The sequence below is a fragment of the Vombatus ursinus genome, unplaced genomic scaffold (assembly GCF_900497805.2).
Source record: "Vombatus ursinus unplaced genomic scaffold, bare-nosed wombat genome assembly UNPS02014786.1, whole genome shotgun sequence".
NCBI classification, from domain to species: Eukaryota; Metazoa; Chordata; class Mammalia; order Diprotodontia; family Vombatidae; genus Vombatus; species Vombatus ursinus.
The window spans coordinates 2,159,806-2,180,447 of record NW_020954564.1 but is presented as its reverse complement, the minus strand read 5'-3'; the positions used below and the strand labels follow the sequence as shown (position 1 = coordinate 2,180,447).

At 40.4% G+C, this 20,642-nt stretch overlaps 1 protein-coding gene across 9 annotated transcripts in view; it reads left to right on the top strand.

Moving 5' to 3' along the window:
* Window positions 1-20,642, top strand: part of LOC114047370 (whirlin-like) — a 134,603-nt gene that overhangs the window by 34,695 nt on the left and 79,266 nt on the right. For all 9 annotated transcript variants that reach the window (XM_027868195.1, XM_027868194.1, XM_027868192.1 and 6 more), the window contains exon 2: window positions 613-831. In XM_027868195.1, coding sequence (XP_027723996.1) covers window positions 613-831 — 219 coding nt within the window. The remainder of the gene's footprint in view (window positions 1-612; window positions 832-20,642) is intronic.

The window sequence follows — 20,642 nt, the reverse complement described above, 5'->3', positions numbered from 1 at the left end:
AGCATTATTTAGAGCTGAAATGGACCTTAGAGGCCATTGAATCCAACCCTTTCTTTTTACAGATGAGGAAACTGAGGCACAGAGCGGTTAAATAATTTGCTTCCTGAGGCAAGATTTGATTCCAGGTATTCCTCATTCTAAGTCCAGTGTTTAATCCCTAGGCCATTTCATCTTTTAAACATATTCCCTTCTAAGAAGCAGCTAGGTGGTGCAGTGAATAGAGCACTAGCCCTGGAGTCAGGAGGACTTGAGTTCAAATCTGGTCTCAGACCAGACATTTCACACTTACTAGCTGTGAGACCCTGGGCAAGTCACTTAACCCTGATTGCCTCACCACAAAAGCAAAAAATAAATAAATAAAAAATAAACATATCCCCTTCTGACCTCTATATCTAAGCTACGTGACTCTGGGACAGATCATAGGATTCTAAGATTTAGAATTGGAAGGTAGCTTAGAGGTTATCTAAGCTACCCCTTTATTTTACAAAGGAGGAAACTAGGCCTACAAGGGAGAAGTGATTTGCCAGAGACCAGTGGTAGCAAATGATAGAGCTGAGATGTGGCAAAGTGCTTTCCTGTCTATAGTAACAGGAGTTATCTGTCTGTCTCTAGGCACTGAAAGGGTCCAAGAAGCTAATCTTGTCTGTGCATTCTGTCGGACGCATCCCAGGGGGCTACGTCACCAATCACATCTATACCTGGGTGGATCCTCATGGCCGAAGCATCTCTCCCCCTGGGGGTCTTCCCCAGCACCAGAGCAGCTCCCTCCGGAGGCAGGAAGGGGAGAGGAGGAGCATCCTGCAGTTTCTTCCAGAGGGAGATGAGAAAAAGGTAAACAGTTTTATCCCTTCCACATTTCAACTTTTCCCTATCTTGGTTTCTATATATCACAGATTGGCATAAGAAATTAAAAGGGAATTTTTGGGGAGTTTTGCAGAAGCCGCAGACAACAGGCAAAGGCCAGTAGACAATACAGAAAAAGTTTAGAAACTCAGAAATGCAAAAATATATGTACAGTATTGTATAATATCAACATATTTTATCTTTTAATAACACAGTCAGATTTCTTCTCTAGTGCAAGGGGAGGGCCAAAAACTTTTACATGGATTTTTCAGATCACTGGGGTGCTGTGCCCCTAGACCCCTCAATGTGGAAGGGATAACTATAGATGGAACCCAGGTTGCCCAAGGTTTCCTTTTCTTTATAATAATAGGAATGAAGTGGTTTTCTGGTACAACATTCCCTACCTGTTGAAGTCCTACACAGTTAGAATTTGAAAAAGGAGGGGGTAGATCCAGTCTAGACGTAACTATCTATTCCCAACCCTGGATGTCCTGGAAGTCGAAGCAGTAAGCCTTAGCCTGAGCTTGTTTTCAGTACCCCTTATAGCTACATTTGTCCCCTGTGGCCTAGAGAAACACAATTCCCAGAGTTGGAAGGGACCTCAGAGGTCATCCTGTCCAAGCCCCCTCTACCTGAGCAGCAGATGACATCCTTGATAAGTAGTCATCCAGTCTCTATGGAAAGGCTCCAAGTGAAGGGAAACAACTATCTCCTGAGACCGTCCACCCCGCTTTTGGACATCTCCAGTGTGTTCCTCTTTGGGAAAATATTGCATAGATGGAGCTGAAATCTGTCTCTCTGCAATATTCCCCCTCCCTCCTTGTTCTTAGCTTTATACTCTGGTGCCAAACAGAAAAAACCTAATCCTTCTTCCTCATAGCAGCTCATTACATACTTGATAGTTATTATACCTACCCTGATTATTATAAAAGAAAATCTTTTCTGTAAGTTAAACATATCAAGTCATTCATCTGGTCCCTACATGGCAAGGTTTCTAGTCTCTCCACCTTCTCTGTCACATTCTTCTAGACATGCCCCAGCTTATCAATGTCCTTCCTAAAATGTGGTGTTCAGAATTGGACACATTATTCTAGATGTCATTGGACCCACCCTAGAGTGGGTAAATGACCTCTCATCTTCTAGATGAATCTAGTCTTCTCTGAATACGGCATAAACTTACACTCTGGCTGTATTTTCACTGTCCTCACCTAACAATGTCCAGGAGATAGTAATATTCTGGGAGAATTCTACAGAACTCATGTTTTTCCCCCCACCCTGGCTCTACTGTTATCTTCTTGAAGCTAAATATCCCTAATTCCTACATCCCATCCCGACATGGCTAGGTCTCCAAGGGCTTTATTATCCTGGTCACACTTCCTTATTGAGAAACAGAACCTGAGGGAATTGGGTATTTGAGGTGAGGGCAAATATTCAAGATAAACTTTACTGTTACTCTTCTGCCTACCGCTGGTCCTCTAGCTAGCATAGCAGACTTGGATGTGACTAAAAGATTCATTTGCTTTGATTTGATAAAGCTCAAATGAGATTGCTATGAAAGCACCAATAAATGTCATATTCCTTGCCCTAATGGAGCTTACAATCTAGTAGGTCTAATTAGACATGTACACAGTTAAATGATGGGGAGTGGACCTGTGATTTCACTGGTAAAGGGAACTCCCAGATGCAAAAACTCCCTCTATCAGTGCAGGTTGGCATCTTCCCTGAAACTTAGATATCATTTTAGAGAGTTACTTGGGGCACTGCCCAGTAAGTATCAGAGGTAAAACTTAAAGCCAAGTCTTCCTGGGTCTGAGGCCATTGTTTTCATAAAATATGACACAAATTAGAGTATGACACACATATAAGAGGAACACAAGGTACTAGTTGGTCAGATAAGAGGAGGAAATAACGTCTTCTTGCTGCATAGTGGGATATTGAGAAGGAATCCTAGGACTCTTTCACCAGGAGGGTAGCATTTGAGCTGTGCCTCAAAAGGAATGGGAAGGATGTTGAAAATAGGAACTGCTGATGCTAAGTGAAGTGAGCAGAACCAGGAGAACATTGTACATAGCAGCAGCCACACTGTGCGATAACTAACTATGACAGACTTAGCTTTTCTTAGCAATGCAACGATCCAAGACAGTTCCAAAAGACTCGTGATGTAAAATGCTATCCACATCCAGAGAAAGAACTATGGAGTCTGAATGCAGATCGAAGCATGCTATTTTCAATTTTTTTTGTTTTTTCTTTTCCGTAGTTTTTCCCTTTTGTTCTGATTCTTTTTTCACATCATGACTAATGTGGAGATGTGTTTAATATGATTGTACATGTATAACCTATATCAGATTGCTTGATGTCTTGGAGATGGGGGAGGGGAGGGAGGGAGGGAGAAAAACTTGGAACTCAAAATTTTATAAAAATTAATGTTGAAAACTACCTTTATATGTAATTGAAAAAAAATGCTATTAAGGATAAAAAAAAGACAATGTGAACTGGTGGAAGGAAGAAGAGGGATTCTAGGCATAGGGAACAGTGTGGGGAAAGGTGCGGAGGAGGGACTGCCTGGAACCTAACGGGGGCTAGGCCTCTGTCTTGGGGCCACTGTTAAAACAGTGCTTCTTATGCCAAGTTCCACAGAGGAAATGGGAGTTAAAGAAAGATGGAAGATGGTGGGGGGTGGGGAGAAATGGGACAAGGTGAATATTATAGAGGATAGAAGGTCAAGCTGGCTACTGTGTCCTTCCTCCGCGCCCCCTATAGTGCAATTGTGGAGGTGTCAGTGCAGATATAAGAAAATGCTTGTCCGGTGCCATACTCATGCTAGATCTTCCGATCTATGTGCCCTGAGTCTAAACTACCCTAAATGTACAATACCTGTGAGTGTGTGATGGAAAGAGGACTTGACTTAGACCCTGGCTCTGATACTTACTAACTTTGTCACTTGGGGCAAACCCAGTTTCCTGTTTGTAAAATGAGAATTGTTACATTCACACTATCTTATTTACTTTACACCGTCATTGTGCGGAAAGTATTTTGTCAGCCACGAAGTGCTATGTAAATGTGTTATTCTTGTTGCTAACAGATGCATAAAAGAACTCATACCATTTTGAATATATTAATTAGCCTCTGACACATATTAGCTGTGTGACTGTGGGCCAATCACTTAACCTTTCAGTGCTCTAGGCAGTTCTCTGAGACTCTAACTTATAAAGATGGTGCTGACATGTATTGGCAGAGGGAGTTTTCTTCAACCTTGGGAATTCCCTAAACCAGTGAAATCACAGGTTTAATTCCTATCTTCTGATTAGCCAATGGCAAGGAGTACTACCATACTTCAGGGATATAGACATGCCTTAAATGAACTGCCTGCCTCCTGGGCTCCTTCAGATCTGAGGGGAGAGCGAGATGGAATCGTAGTATTATTGTCGGCTTAAGAGCTGGAAACAACCTTAGAGAAAATGTCCGGTCCCCCTCCTTTTACGTATGAAGAAACTGAGGCCTAGAGAGGGCAGTTGACTTTCTCAGATAATATAGCCATTCAGTAGCAGAATGGGGACTCAGACTTAGGCTCTCTGATTCTAAATTGAAAGCTCTTTTGCATAGAAAGGGAAAGAGGAAAATCAATTAAGCAGTTATCAACAAGTATTTATTTAGTACCTACTATGTGTAGGTACACTGAGGATGCAAATATTAAAAAAATAATAATCCCTACTCTCAAATAACTTACATTCTATCAGGGAACACAACCTGTCTCTGTGGGTATGTGTATGTGTGTGACATACTGAGTTGCCTGCCCCTCTCTCTCTCTGCCTTCCTCCCCCTCTCTTAGTCTCTCTGTCTTTCTGTCTCTCTTTCTCTCTCTCTCCATACACACACACACACACACACACACACACACACACATATGCATAAACATATAGGTGTGTGTGTATACATATGTACACCCATGGAATAAATACAAAACAAATACATAGTAATCAGAGATGGTGGGAAGTAACAATTGTGGGGAATTAAGGAAGGCATTGTGCAGAAGGTGGTTCTTGAATTGCATCTTAGGGGGATTCTATGAGGAACAAATGTGTTTTAGGATGACCAATTGCAAAAGCTCGTGTGAATTGGAAGGTGGAGAGTTGGGAGATGGAGCGACCCATGCGGAGGAACAGAGACCAATTTGGCTGGACTGTAATGTAGAATGAAGCCAAACAGAGGACCAGAGGCAATAGGGAAAAGATAGTAAGGAGTTACAGCCAGGAACAGTTTGTTTGGGAAAAGTTCAGAATAACTTGCTTAGATTTTAATGTTGGACTCTCTGGTCTCAGCAGCCTCCTCCCTCCTCCTCTCTCACCAGCTTCATCACCTTCTAATTTGCTCCAGATAAATCAGATTCACCCAAGAGGCCCTTTGGGTCACCCCGTGGAGTGCTTGGAGAGTGAGTGTCACTCTTACCTGACAGAAAGGAAATCTATTACAGAATGAAAGGCCCCATGCTTTGCTGATGAAATATTCATGGTGGTCATGGGAAAGGCAATGTCGTCATTGTCATTTCGATTTAAAGGAAAGGAGAAGTGTCTGGAACAGGGAAGAGTCTGGCAAAGGGCTGCTTTGTGCCTTGGATGCCTGTCGGCTTAATGTGGAGGCAATGCCTGGAGTGTAATCCGTGAGACGCCTTTGAAGTCAGACTCGAGAAACATTTCTCCTTGGTATTTGTCTTTCCCTCCTTGTGCATCTCTGATTGCCATCAGTCCTTTGACTTTTGCACACATCCTCAACATCCACTTTGAAAGCATTTCTGACCTTAAGTAATACATACAATATATACCAATAAATTATAATTATGTCACATTCTACAGTTTACAAAGTATGTCCTTCACAATAGACCTGTGAAGTAGGTAGGGCAAGTATTAGGAGCCTTATTTTATGTGAGGAAGTTGAGACACAGAGAGGGTAAAGTGACCTACCCAAGTGTTCTGACTTCACATCCAGCATTCTTTCCACAGTACATGGACATAGAGGATTTGGAGCTGGAAAGATCCTTAGAGATCATTTCATTCTGCAGTGGAGGAGGCTACAGCCCAGCATAGGGAAGGGAGTTCCCCGAGGTCACACAGCTTAGAAGTAGCAAGTTTTCTAGGTCCAAATCCAAGGCCCCGTCCACAGTACTACATTGCCTCTCCACAAAATGCATTTAACTTATGTCTCCCCACTCAGTCTAAAGTGCAGTCATATCTTATCATCTGGATAAATACATGTGCCTCCTGTGAATGGAGCCTCAGTGATATGTTTCATCATCTAAAGTCAGTGTATGAAGACTCACATAGATGGTCTCTATCCTGATACCACCTTTAGCACCATGGGCAATTCTTCTATGACTGATTTATGGGGAAACAAAGAGGAATGAGAAGACTGAGATTAGTATGGATGGAGGGAGCATCAGTTGAGTCTGAGATCCATCTAGGTCTTCAGAGTGGTCAGCCAACAGTGTGGCGGGCCCACCCCTGTAGTAATAGTAGCTAATAATAGCCAACATTTATATGGCACTTACCATGTGCCAGGCACTGTGCCAAACACTTTATAATTATTATATCATTTGATCCTCATGACAGCTCTGGGAGATAGAAGCTATTGTTGTCCCCATTTTACAGGTGATGAAACTGAAGCAAATAGAGGTTTAGTGGCTGGCCCAGGATCACATAGCTAGTAGGGGTCTGAGGCTGGATTTGAACTCAGGTCTATCCTGAATCCAGGTATGGTGCTCCATCCACTGCACTATCTAGCTGCCCCTGTGCCACAAATCCTGCACTAGTTGCTTGACCATGGGCCCAGTTTGTGACCTTAGACTAGAAAATTGATACACTGTGGTTTCTTCTTAGGTTTCCCTATCACTACTTGGTCTTGGGCTCTTCTTAGATCTTTGTTGGAGTAGTTGTAGGGGGACCTGGGCTGTATGGCTTTTTCCTCCTCTTCCGTCATTTGGGCCAATCTTCTGAAGAGGATTTATGGGAAAATATCGAAAAGAGTGGAATGTGGAAAGAATAAATGGAGTATTCATACCAGTGAGATCACAGATCTTTCAAAGTATCCAAATTGGCAGCCCCAAAATAGTTAAGAGTTATTCTCTTGATTTTCTTGGATTCAGCTGTTTAACACACAGACTTTTAAATGTCTTGTTTGCTTTTTCATATGTAGCCCCAGCGCTTAGCAAGCATTTAATAAACGTTCTCTCTCTCACATATATACACACACACATCTTTATCTATCCATCTGTTTATCCATCTTTCTTTTTCTATCTATCCATCTCTCTAGTGAGATGGTGGGGAGTATCTATCTTGTATTTTCTCAGAATGTTTAGATTATGCTGCTTTACACTTTCTTGAAAACCTGACCTAGAAATTAAGATTATTTAGAAAATTTGATTATGTTTTTTCTTGCAGTGGACACCAGCAGCCAGTAGGTTAAAAGTGATGTGATGGCATTATGGGTAATGGAAAGAACCAGTGTGGGGGTCAGGAAACCGGAGCTCTAGCTCCAGTTCTGCCACTCACTCTCTTGCCATGTGACCTGAGGCAGGTCACTTTTCCTCCCTAAATGTCAGCTTCCTCATCTATGAAATGAGAATAGTAATACTTGTACTCACAGATCTGTTACAAGGATCAAATGAGATAATGGATAAAAATTACTTTGTTACCACAAAGTGCTATATAAATGTAGGTTCTTATTATTATATTATTGATTGCCATTGTCTTTACAGTTTCTTTCTCCCTTTTCCCCCTGTTGATCACACCATAACTTTTAAAAATTCTATTTGCTTAACATTAATATGCAAGATATGATGCATTATAATCTTTTCTGATCAAGGCAGAAGTTAGTCCTTCAGGCTTCATTGGTATGCATGGATGTGGCTTGCCATTGGATGCTGAGACTGGTGCTTAGTCTGGGGGCTTTATACTCTAGATTGAGCTTCACCTCTCTTATGATAAGTCACCCATTACAAGAGAAATGGTGACATCTTGCAATCATGAGATGAGGGAGTGAAACTAACTGGTGCACTTTTATTTTTCAGAACAAGTCCCGAAAGGAAAAAAACTTGAGTTTCTTCATTTATGCATGCTGGGCACCCTTGAAGTGACCTAGAGTGTGCTCAGACTTAAGTTCTCCTGCCTCTCAACTCCCTTTACAAGGGCAGTATACAGACACGTCCAGGAAGAGTGGTATGCAGCCAGCGAGAAGTAGCAGGAGTCCGGCAGCCATGGCAGAACTGTGTCCAAATTGAAAATGCATAAATTTCTTTCCATCATTGAGAAACTAGCAGGATGTTTTATAGGGGGAGGAGGGTAGAGAAAAAGGATTAAATCAACTACTATAATGTAGACTTTTTTTTTTACAAGATATTTGAAAAAGAAATGTGCCCAGAGATCCAGAATTAACACTTCAGGTGGGAGAGGGATATAGTTTAATACTAAGATGAGGAGCCAAATAGAAAGTTTATAAGGTAGATTTGAAATGAAATGTTCCTTCGGCTAGTTTGTCATCGAAGGACTCATCAAGGTTAAAATCAAGGCCATGAAGCAAATGTGTCAAAGCAGAAATGTTCTTACTTGGTCCTTTTATCAAACTCTGTGAATGTTTATTTAGTGCCTATTATATTCAGAGCACCGTTTAAAAGCTAAGGGAATGTGAAAACGGATGCAACATAGTCCTTGCTTCAAGGAAGTTACAATTTTGTAGGGGGCATGTGGCAACTATAGAGATAATGATAATCATGCTATTTAGCATTTCTATAGCTCTAAGGTTTGCAAAACAATTTACATATTCTTTCCCATATGATCCTTAGAACAATCCTGTGAGGTAGGAGCTATTATGAGCCCCATTTTATAGTTGAGGAGCCTAGATGAGTATTCTTTATAAAAGATATAGAAAGCACAGACATCCCGATCAAGATGATTGATGCTATCTCCTTGACAGGCTTGGAATGAGTTGTCTGGTCAATTTGACCAGGTTAAAGATGCTCTGCTTTTCAGGACAGCTTTCTATGGAAGATATAATCCCATTCACCACAGGTTGATTGAGTCATGGTTATTGAAGATCTCACCCTTGGACTGACTTAGGCCAATAAAGTAAAAACAAAAAACAAAAAACAAAAAAAGAAAAAACCAAGCAGACATCAAGTAGGGCTATCAAAGAACCAGAGCTGAGCCAAGCACATATACAGAGGGTTCCAGGGGACCCCTTACCCCAGAGAGACAGTGGTAGAACTTCTCAATCTCAGAGATGGTGTAAGGCAATAAAAGGGTGGCCAGTTAGTCAGTAAACATTTATCAAATGCTTACTATGTGCCAGGCACTATGTTAATACAATTCCTAATGCCAGGCACTAGGAATACAAAGCAAGGCAAAATATGTTCCCTGATCCCAAGCAGCTCATGGTCTAATGGGTGAGAAGGAGTTCTTGAAGTGGGGAACCAAATGGGCCCAGAAGAGGAGGGAATCACATGCTTCTATATTTGGTGGTGGTTGGAGGTATCTTTAAAGTGGTTGTCATGTCAGTAAACATTTATTAAGTGTCTACTATGTGTCAGGCACTAGGCTAAGTACTAGGGATACAAAGAAAGGCAAAAGCTAGGTGCTGTTCTCAAGAAGCTCATGGTGTAATGGGGAAAACAATAATTTACAAACAAGATATATATGGAATAAATAGGAGATTATCAACAAAAGGAAGGAATTAGCATTAAGGAAGATCAGGAAAGGCTTCTTATAGAAGGTGAACTTTCAGCTGGAACTTGAAAGAAGCCAAGGAGGCCAGGAGGTAGAGATGAGGAGGGAGAGTATTTGAGGGATGAGGGACATCCAGGGAAAAAGTACAGAGTCGAAAGATAGAACAATTTGTGTGAGGAACAAGAAGACCAGTGTCCCTGGATTGCAGAGTATCAAGTGGGGAGCAAGGTGTAAGGAGACTGGAAGGTAAAAAAGGCTTTGAAGGACTTTAAATGCCAGACAGAAGATTTTCTATCTGATCTTGCAAGGCAATAGGGAGCCACTGGAATTTATTGAATAGAGGAGTGACGTGGTTGGACCCTGTTTTAGGAAAATCACTTTGAAAAGCTGAGTAGAGGATGGATTGGAGTGGGGAGAGGCTTGAGGCAAGAACAACAACCAGTGGGCTATTGCAGTCGTATAGGTGTGAGGTGATAAGGGCCTGCATTGGGGTGGCAGTGTCAGAGGACAGAAAGGAGTGTAGATGAGAAATGCTGCAAAGGTAGAATAGATAGAACATGGCAAGATTGGTTATGGGAGAGACAGTAATGAGTTGAAAATGACAGCTAGTCTGGAACTTGAGTGGTGAAAGTTCCTGGACAACACTGAATTCCTGGTCAGTGCTAAGGTCCTGGGCCCAGTCTCCTAGAGAGCAGGAATAAACATGTAGTCCCAGAACTGGAGAAACACCAAGGCACCAAACCAGAATGTAGAGGAGAAAACCTGGACTTTGCAATCCATTACTACAATAAATTATGAAGACTGCCACATAGGTACCTAGGTAGCGTAGGAGATAGAGTGCTGGACTTGGAGTCAGGAAGAGCCGAACTTAGATTTTGCCTGAGACAATTAGCTCTGTGACCCCGTGTAAGCCACTTCATCTCTGTGAAGCCTGTCCATCTTCTATGGTAAAATAGGGATAATAGCATCTCTTTCCCAGGGTTGTTGTGAGGATCAAATGAATTAATATTGTACAGTAATCTGGAAACACTAATGCACTCTATAAATTCGGGCTATATTGAAGAGATATGAGAAGACTCCCCCAACTACCCTTTATGGAGGTGGGAAGTCCACAAGTGTTATATACTGAACATGATTCTGGACTTTTTCAACGTATCAGTCAGCTGTGCTTACTTTTTTTTTCTCTCTAAAAAAATTGTTGTTGTTCAATTGTGTCCGACTCTTCATGACCCCATGGACCATGCTTGTCCGTGGGGTTTTCTTAGTTAAGATAATGGAGTGGTTTGTCATTTTCTTTTCCAGTAGATTAAAGCATACAGAGATTAAGTGACTTGCACAGGGTCACAGTTAGTGTCTGAGGCTGGATTTGAACACAGCTTTTCCTGAATCTCTGTTTGGCACTTTATCCAATGAGCCATCTAGTTGCACTAAAAAAAAGAAAACCAAAAAACCAAACCAAACAAAAAACACTTTTTGTCATAGGGGATGGCTCTCAGGGAGGGAGGGAGGAAGGATACATGGGATAGTATAGTGTTGTAAGAAACAGAAAATATCAGTAAAAACTTATTTTAAAAAATAAATGGTAGCTACTACTATGATAATGATGATAACAACTATCACCACCACCACCACTACTACTACTACTATTGCCACCATCACCATCACTACTACTTCTACTATTACTACTGTTTCTACTATTACTACTACTCTTATTGCTATCACTTTTACTACCACTACCATCACCACTACTATAACCACTTCAACTACTACTACTGCTACTGTTACTGCTACCGCTACTACAACTACAACAACTACTACTACTATCATAACTACCACTATTACTACTACTATCATGACCACCATCACCACTACTACTACTACCACCACCACCACCACTATTACTACTACTACTACTGTTACCATTACCATTACCACCACCACTTCTACTATTACCACTGTTACTACTACTGACTCCTCTCACCATCATTACCACTACCACCACTACTGCCACTACTACTACTACTACTACTACTACTACTACTACTACTACTACTACTACTCCTACATAAGTCTACTGGGAAACAGGATTGAATCTTTAGTAAATTCAAATGCAAAATTCCATTTTGGGAAGGAGAGGGGCTCACCTGAGTATGAGGGGCATGTATTTTTCTGTCCTCCTTCAGTGTCTCTCCCATCTTGGGGAGTCTCTGTCACCTACATGGATTAATCTGGGAACAAAGGAAAATGTTCTTGACTCTTCAGTATCTCTCTCTCTCTCTCTCTCTCTCTTTTTTTTAGTCAGTTGGGGTTAAGTGACTTGCTTAGGGTCACACAGCTAGTAAGTGTCAAGTGTTTGGTCTGAGGCCAGATTTGAACTCAGGTCCTCCTGACTTCAGGGCTGGTGCTCTATCCACTGTGCCATCTAGCTGCCCCATCATCAGCAGTTTATTTATTTTTTTTGTACTTTAAAAAAATTTTTTTAGGCAGTTGGGGTTAAGTGACTTGCCCAGGGTCGCACAGCTAGTAAGTGTCAAGTGTTTGGTCTGAGGCTAGATTTGAACTTAGATCCTCCTCATTTCAGAGGTGGTGCTCTATCCATTGTGCTACCTAGCTGCCCCTAGGATCTCTCTTGATTCTTTTATAATTTTTTGCTTTTTTTTCTGTGGAGCAAAATAAAGGCCATTCTATATACAGGATCTATTGTTAGCCTGAGTGCATGTTATAGGAGCTTAAGGCCCTTTTTGCTCACATCTGTAGGGATCTGGGTGTGACCTATGTTCTTATGTTCCCAGGGGAGATCCTGCATGTGAGCAAGATAAATCCAATTTCAAGGATTCCCAGGGGCAACACTGGACAAAGATATGAAGCAAAGAATAATTTATGCAAGGCCCTGAAGATTGATCCATATTCTTATAAATACAGAATGTATGGTTCTGGGCCAAAGGTTAGATATGTAATTTAAATCACTCACTTATTAAGAATCATAGGATCAGAGATTATAGAATTACAGATTTATAGCAATGAGCCCTTAGACATAATCTAGTCCAAGCCTCTCATTTTACAAATGAGCAAACTGAGGCCCAGAGAAGTTAGCTGACTTGCCTAAAGTCTTATAGGTAGTAAACAGCAGACACAAGATTTGAACTCCAAATACAGCACTCTTTCCCACTATATCAGATGCGAGAAAATTAATTAATTTTTTTTGTTATTGGGATTTTTTTGAGGCGGTTGGGCTTAAGTTTAAGACTTGCCCAGGGTCTCACAGCTGGTATATGTCTGAGGTCAGATCTGAACTCCTGACTCTGGGGCTGGTGCCCTATTCACTGGAGGAAATTAATTTTAAAGAACTTATTTTGGGAGGTGATGATGGGAATATGGGAGTGGTGGGGAAAATGGAAAGAAAAGAGGGAATACTTGGAAGATATGATCACTGTAGGAACAGATTGGTCCTGATAGGAGAGGAAAACTTCTTTATGTCCTCAAACCCAATTCTCCCCTTTGTGATGGGGTGAGTATAAGCAGATTCAGGGTCAGGTGATAAATTGCAACTTCACAGCACTTAATACTCTTCTCCTGACCCTCGAGAAGACCTGCTTATTCTAGACCCCAGAAGTAACTGAATCACTTTGTCATGTAAAAAAAAGTAAAGAAGGTAGAGATAGTCCTGCTCCCCTCTGTCCTGGTCCATCTGTATTTGGCGTTTGTGGCTAGTTCCAGGTATCATTTTCTCAAGGACAATGACATGCTGGAGCACATCCAGAGAAGGATGTCTGGGATGGTGATGCCTGGAGACCAGGCCATGTGAAGATTGGTTAAATCCAGGAATATAAGAAAGGAAGACTTTGGGGAACGGGGAGAGACATAATAGTTGGTCTTCAAGTGTTTGAAGGGCCATTATGCAGAAGTATTGAAGATGTATTGGATTTGTCCTGCTTGGCCCCAGAGGACAAAACTTGGAGCCAAGGGTGAATGTTGTAGAGAGGGGAGGCAGCTAGGTGATGCAGTGGATAGAGCTCTGGCCTTGGAGTCAGGAGGACCTGAGTTCAAACGTGGTCTCAGACACATAACACTTACTAGCTATGTGACCTTGGGCAAGTCACTTAACCCCAACTGTCTAGCAAAAACAAAACAAACAACAAAAAAACAAAAAAAATGTTTCAGAGAGGAAGATTTAAGCTGGATGTAAAGAAAAGCTTGTTAATCATTAGGGCTATCCAAAAGTAGATTCAGCTGGCTTAGGAGGAGGGGAGATCTTCATGTGGGTGACCACTTGTCAGGGGTGCTGGAGAGAAAATTTGTCCTCTTATTGGAGTCAGACGGGGTGGCTGGAAGAGGTCTGAGGTCTCTTTCAACTCGATGATTCTCCGAATCTATTCTTGGTGAGGAATTGATGCATGTGGAGAAAACTCCTGGTTCTGTTGTTTGCAAGTAAGCATGCATACATTTCACCCACTGTTCTTTACTGCTGATTTTGCATTTTCTTTTTATTATTTTTGGGCCCACGTGGCAGAAAAGGTATGAAATGGTCTCAAGGAGCATTTGTTTCCACACGTCAGTGAACAGCTCTCCAAAAATAATTGCTTTTACTTGCCAAAAGCACACCTTTTAGTGAAGGTTGAGTCTACCAGTATTGCAAATAGACCCTAGCCCTGTGTTGTCTAGGACTTCTTGCCTCTGCACTCCCCCATCCATGCTTAATGACATTTTAAGAGGGGGCAGAGAGATGTATAAGAGAACTGTCCTTCATAGCTCCTTCCTCCCTGTGTGCCCAGGCCTCAGATGTTCTTCAGGGTAAAGTGTTTGCCAGAAGGCTTGGGGGAAGTTGAGGAAGCAATGAGATTTTTAAAACCAAGTGTTCTGCACTCGGACTATTTGATGAAGGATTGATTCTTAAGGTTGCTTGGAATGTGCTGTTCCTTTAAATCAGGAGTCTTTAACCTGGGGTCTGTGAACTTGGTTTTAAAAATATTTTGTTTTAGTATGTTTACCATATTTCAACATAATTGGTTTCCTCTGTAATCCTTTGTATTTAATTTCATTTATTAAAAAAAAAAAACCAGCATTTTTTTCTGAGAAGGGGTCCGCAGGCACTACCAGATGACCCGTGGACTCCATGGTGCACAAAAATGGTTAAGAACATTTGCTTTACATGAATTGTTAAGGTTCACCTCAAACTGTATCCTCATCTAGAGAGGCAAGTTGCTGTCGTGGAAAGAGTGTCAGATCTGGGTTCAAATGCTGGCTCTGGCACTTGTTAGGTGATTTACTGTAAGTCATTTAACTTCTTTGATCCTCAGTTTTCTCATCTGTAAAATAGGGATAATAATGCGTATACTACCCATCTCAGAGGATTGTTGTAAGGAGAGCGCTTTGTAAGCTACAAAGCACTATTCATATCTGTAGCTATAGCTGTAGATCTGTCTCTAATCTTGCCAAAGGATCATGTCCAGCCTGAAGGAAATGGTGTATCACTGGCCATTTTCAAGTATTGGTCCAGGGTTTCATTTTTTATTCACAGCCTAGATGATGATGGTATAAACAAAGCAGGGGATTCAGAAAGGGGGTGCCAGAGGGGAAAAGGGAACATATACCCTTTAAGCACTTAGCTTAATGTACTAGGACCTGTGTTAAGTGCATTACAAATATCTCGTTTGATCAGATCAGGAGAAATGGTCAGCAATCCTGTAGGGCAGGATTTTGTTGGAAAAGGGCCATGAATCAATTGTTAAAAAAATGATCAGGCCCTCAGAAGAAAGATACACAGCACAAAGGAGCATATTTATTGAGTTAAATAATAGCCTGGGTTGAAGATAGGATATGGATGGATCAGTATTTCATATAAATAAAAGGGTCATTGTTTTGACTAGAAACTGAAAATCAAAAATATGGAGCTCTTTAAAAAAATAAAGCAGAAATAATATAAGGTCACAGTAATATATTTACAACTCAGAAAAGTGGATCATTGGTTTTATTTTTACTTAGGCCACAAAAGTCGTAATGAAAATGACTCATTTTCACAACTCTTCAAGGATTACAGGGTGCTTTCCTCACAACACCATGTCAGGGGGCCAGTACAAATATTATTTGGGCCACTTTACAGATGAGGAAACTGAGGCACAGAGAGGTACAGTGAAATGCCAAAGGTTACCCAGACAGTGGTAGATGAACTCTTAGGTGTTCTTCTCACTTTAGATCTATGCTCCTATGACCCTATGACTCCTTTCTATTGTGGAAGTTTTTATCGTGACTTAGGACAGCACCAGTGAATAAGGCCAGTAGGGACAGTCATGGTTATAGATGATGTTTTTTCATCAGTAAAATACCTCCCAAGAGGTTATTTTCCTGTCAGCAGAGATGATCTTTGGACTCCAGTTCCACTGCTATTTTTCATGTCTTCTTTCTCTTGCTCCTAGGATGAGCAGTGTCTCTGACACCATTCCCTCAAATTTATTACAGTAGTATCAGTGACAAAGTGCAGTTTAACTTCTTCCTTTGTCTCTCCAGCTCTGATGGAGTGTTCAGTTCTTCTTAGCCATGCACAGATTGTTCAGTTTAACCAAATCAAAGCGTGTTTCCTCTGGGCAGAAAGGACCAATTATACTGTGGCACATAGAGCCATTATTGTGGTTTCTAGGCAGAGAAGGAGCCTGACTCTCTTGCAGAGAATATGTTTTGGAGATGGGTTTCTGTCCTTTATTTTTAGAGGTGAGTGCTATTTATGATTGAGTTGGCAAAGAGGGGCTAAAACAATAGTCCTTCTCATGCTTTGCTGAGCCCACAAAGACAGAAGGCCAGTGTTGGAAGCATGAGCAGCGCTAAACAGTGAACATCTATTAAGCACCTACTGTGTGCCGGACACCAAGCTAGGGATAAAAATCGACAAATGACAATCTTTGCCCTTAAGGAGTTTACATTCCATTGGGGGAGGCTTGGGTGCAAATAAGTGTAGCATGATGAAAATTGAGGTGGGAGAGAATAGTAAATAGGAAGATGGGGAGAAGAGGAGAAGGTGAGAGAAGGCTTCACAGGTGGTGGTACCTGATCTGAGCCTTGAAGGCAATGCAGACTCTGAGTGTGGGAGTGAAGAGGCAGTGCACTGCAGCTATGGAGGGCATCTTGTACACAGGAGCATCTGTCAGTAGGCAAGCATTTATTAAACACTGTCTATGAGCCAGGCACTATGCTAAGAGCTGGGGATACAAAGAAAGCCAAAAACAAGGCCCTGCCCTTAAGGAGCTCACATTCTAATGAGGGAGAAAACATGCAAACAAGTAAGTACACATGTGTGTGTACATGCTATTATATTTAAATATACTATATATGTACATATGTGTATATATCATATATATGTGTATATACACATATAAATACATATATAGTATATTTCTATATAGATCATATAAAGTATATCTTAATATATTTGTATAAATAGCATAATGTATATCAGTATAACATAATATGTAGTATAGCTTCATATATACTACATATTATATAGAAATAGACCCTGTATGTATACTATAATATAGCACAGTAGCATAATATATATAGCTTATACAACATATACATATATAGTATATGTAGTGTATGTCATGTGTATCACATATACATATCATATCTACATCTATATACATGCATGTATATACATATATCACATATGCACACAACACATACAAATATCCAATGCATACTATATATCTAGTATATATACATAACATATGCACTGTATATGATCTATAAATATGCCATATACAGTATATACAATGTATATAGTATATAGATATACTGTATATATGTGCTATATATGTGCATATAGCTTAGTATATACTATAATATATAAATATACTATATATGTATTTATGTCTTATATATATACACACATACATATAATTATATATAGTTTATATATCTATATATTTAGTATATATGGTATAATAATATATATAGAATATGAAGTATATCTTACTATGTACTATATATCAATATATATGGAGTGTATACTATATATAGTATAGGATATATGGTATATATCTTATATGTGGTATACATATTAAGTATGTAGTATACTTATATTGACAGTATATTGAATACACATCCTATTTCCTAGTGTGCATATGTGTGTGTGTGTGGGTATGCTTATATAAGCTATATATAAATATATAATATATGTATATCAAGGGGGGAACCTGAGGCCTCAAGGCCACATGTGGCCTTCTAGGTCCTTGGGTATGACCTTTTGACTGAGTTCAAGTTTTACAGAACAAATCCTTTTATTAATTTATTTATTAAGACTTAGAGGGCAACATGTGGCCTTGAGGCTGCAGATTCCCCACCCCTAGCTATATAAACGTATGTCTTAATATATTCTACATTTACTATTACATATAATATATAGAGACATATAAACTATATATTACATAAATAAATATATTCCATATAAAAATATGCTACAAATGAATACATATGTGTATGCATGTGTGCATGTACATGTGTGTATGTCTATATGTATGTAAAATATAAATGACAGGCAATCTTAGAGGGAAGGCTCCAGCAGTGGAGGGGAACAGCAAAAGCAGATTGTGGAAGGTTGGTCTTGATATGAGTCTGGAAGAAGCCAGGGAAGGCCAGAGGCAGAGGTACAGCGGGAGGAGGACAACCAGTGAACATGCACGAAGTAAGAGAGTGGTGTTTCAAGTCTGAGGAATGGCTAGTATTCTAGTAGTTTGGCTGGAATGTAGAGGTGATAAAGGAAAGTAGCTGGCACTGTTAGGCTAAGGAGTTTGTTTTTTCTTATAAGAAATAGGGGAGTGCTCAAGGTTTTTGAACTAGAGAGTGACATAGCCAGACTGGAACTTTAGGAAGATAATTTTGCTTTTAGTAAATAGTATTTTGTAATTTTTCCAGTTACTTGTAAAGATAGTTTTCAACATTTATTTTTTAATAAGATTTTGAGTTTCAAATTTTTTTCTTCCTTCCTCTCATCCCCCCTTCCCAAGACAGCAAACAATCTGATATAGGCTATAGACATGCAATCATGTAAGCATATTTCCACATTAGTCATGTTGTGAAAGAAACAGAACAAAAGAGAAAAACTGCAAGAAACAAAAAAACAAAAAAAAGTGAAAACAGTATGCTTTGATCAGCATTTAGACTCCATAGTTCTTTCTCTAGATGTGGATAGCATTTTACATGATGTGTCTTTTGGAATTGTCGTGGATCATTGCATTGCCGAGAAGAGCTAAGTCTATCAGAGTTGATCACTACACAGTGTTGCTGTTACTGTGTACAATGCTCTCCTAGTTCTGCTCACTTCACTCAGCAACAGTTGGTGTAAGTCTTTAGGAAGATAATTCTTGCAGCTGTGAAGCAGACGGCTTGGAGTGGGAAGGGACTCAACGCGGAGAACATTTAAAAGTCTGTAACTGTAGTCTCGGTGAGAAGTGATGAGTGCCTCAAACAGCATGGTAGCTATGTAAAGCTACAGAGGAGACCAGAGGTGACATGTTATGGAGGCATACTTGAGAAGATTTGGCAGTTTACAGGAGGCCAAGAGGATAGAGCTGTCAACAGTATCAAAGGAAATCAGTTAACTTATCAACTAGTCAATTCATAAGTATTTATGAAGTCCCACCTATGTGCCAGGAAACACTAGCTATGGAGGATTCAAAGGGAAAGAAGAGAAAGAATCCATCCCTGTCTTCAAGGAGCTTACATTCTGTTGGGAGAATAAAGTACACATGAGTTTTGTGAGCTCTTTGAACTTTGGATCATTTATAGTGACTAAGATTGCCTTAGCAAAGTGTCTGCCACATAATAGGTACTTAATAAATGTTTGTTGACCTCACTTGACTAGATCCCTGAAGAAACCTAAATGCATTTATGGAGCAAGAGGTCACTCCTACCTCCCACCTTCTGCAAACAGGAGTCAACTAAAAACAACCTATAAAAATTCAGTTTTAAAAAATCTTAACCTGAAATGAATGTGGTCTTCATTAGGAATTTCTCACCTATGCTTTTCTACAGCAGAGGGATGATTGCTTGCTGTCTCCTGAAGCCACCATATGGTTAGCTTGGTCTCTGGTCAAAATCAGTGTGTTTGAGCAGGTTGGAAACAGCACTCCCCCAGGATGCCACTGGCCAGGCATACTGCAGAGCTCACTACATCCCCTATGCTCCCATCAAGACTGTCCGTGCAGTGGTCTTAGCTATTTCCAAGAGAGCTTTGATTTGGCAAGGATGCTTGGAAACAGTTCTTCAGAGTTATAGCCAAAGCTGAATCTGGTATTTCCAAAAAGCATCCTGCCTAACATTTCCTGATGCCAGCCATCTGTTCATGGGAAGGACTAAGATGCATATACCTGTTGCTCTCTGTGTTTTCAAATGTACTGTGATTGCTAGTATTATTGCTTGCCTGCGTGTATACATTCTCAGGAGCCTCACAAATTGGACAATCTGTCTTTCTTTAAAAACTTTACCTTAAATCTCTGCTAATAAAAAGCATCTCCCAGTCATTATCTATACTAGCTGCCAAGATATTCTGTAGCCCCTTTGCTTATAAAAATGAGGAGCTGGATCCTTATATTGTGCAAACCAGTCCCCATTTGTAGGCTGGGCACTTGAGGAAGCTGAATTAATTCTTTGGCACCCAGGATACAATTTAGTCTGCACAGGGAGGGACTGTGTGGGATGAAGTTTCTTTGTAATTATGACCCCCCACCCCAATGTGCATTGTGGCATTGTGCATAGCATGAAAGCATCTGGATTTAGAATCTAATGATGGATGCTTGAATGTTAGCCCTGCCATTTAACCACTGTAATCTTGGCAAGTGGCTTCCCATCTCTCTGGCCCTCTGTTTCCTTTTCTAAACGGGGGAGGTTGAGCCAGATCTGGGGTTTTTAACCTAGGGTCCATGAAATTGTTTAAAATACATATATACAAACACACATATGTATTTCAATATAATTGGTTTCCTTTATAATCCTATGTGTTTTATTTTATGCATTCAAACACATTATTCTGAGAAGGGGTGCTTAGGATTCACCAGATTGCAGAAGAGATCTAGGACACCAAAAAGGTTAAGAACCCTTGGG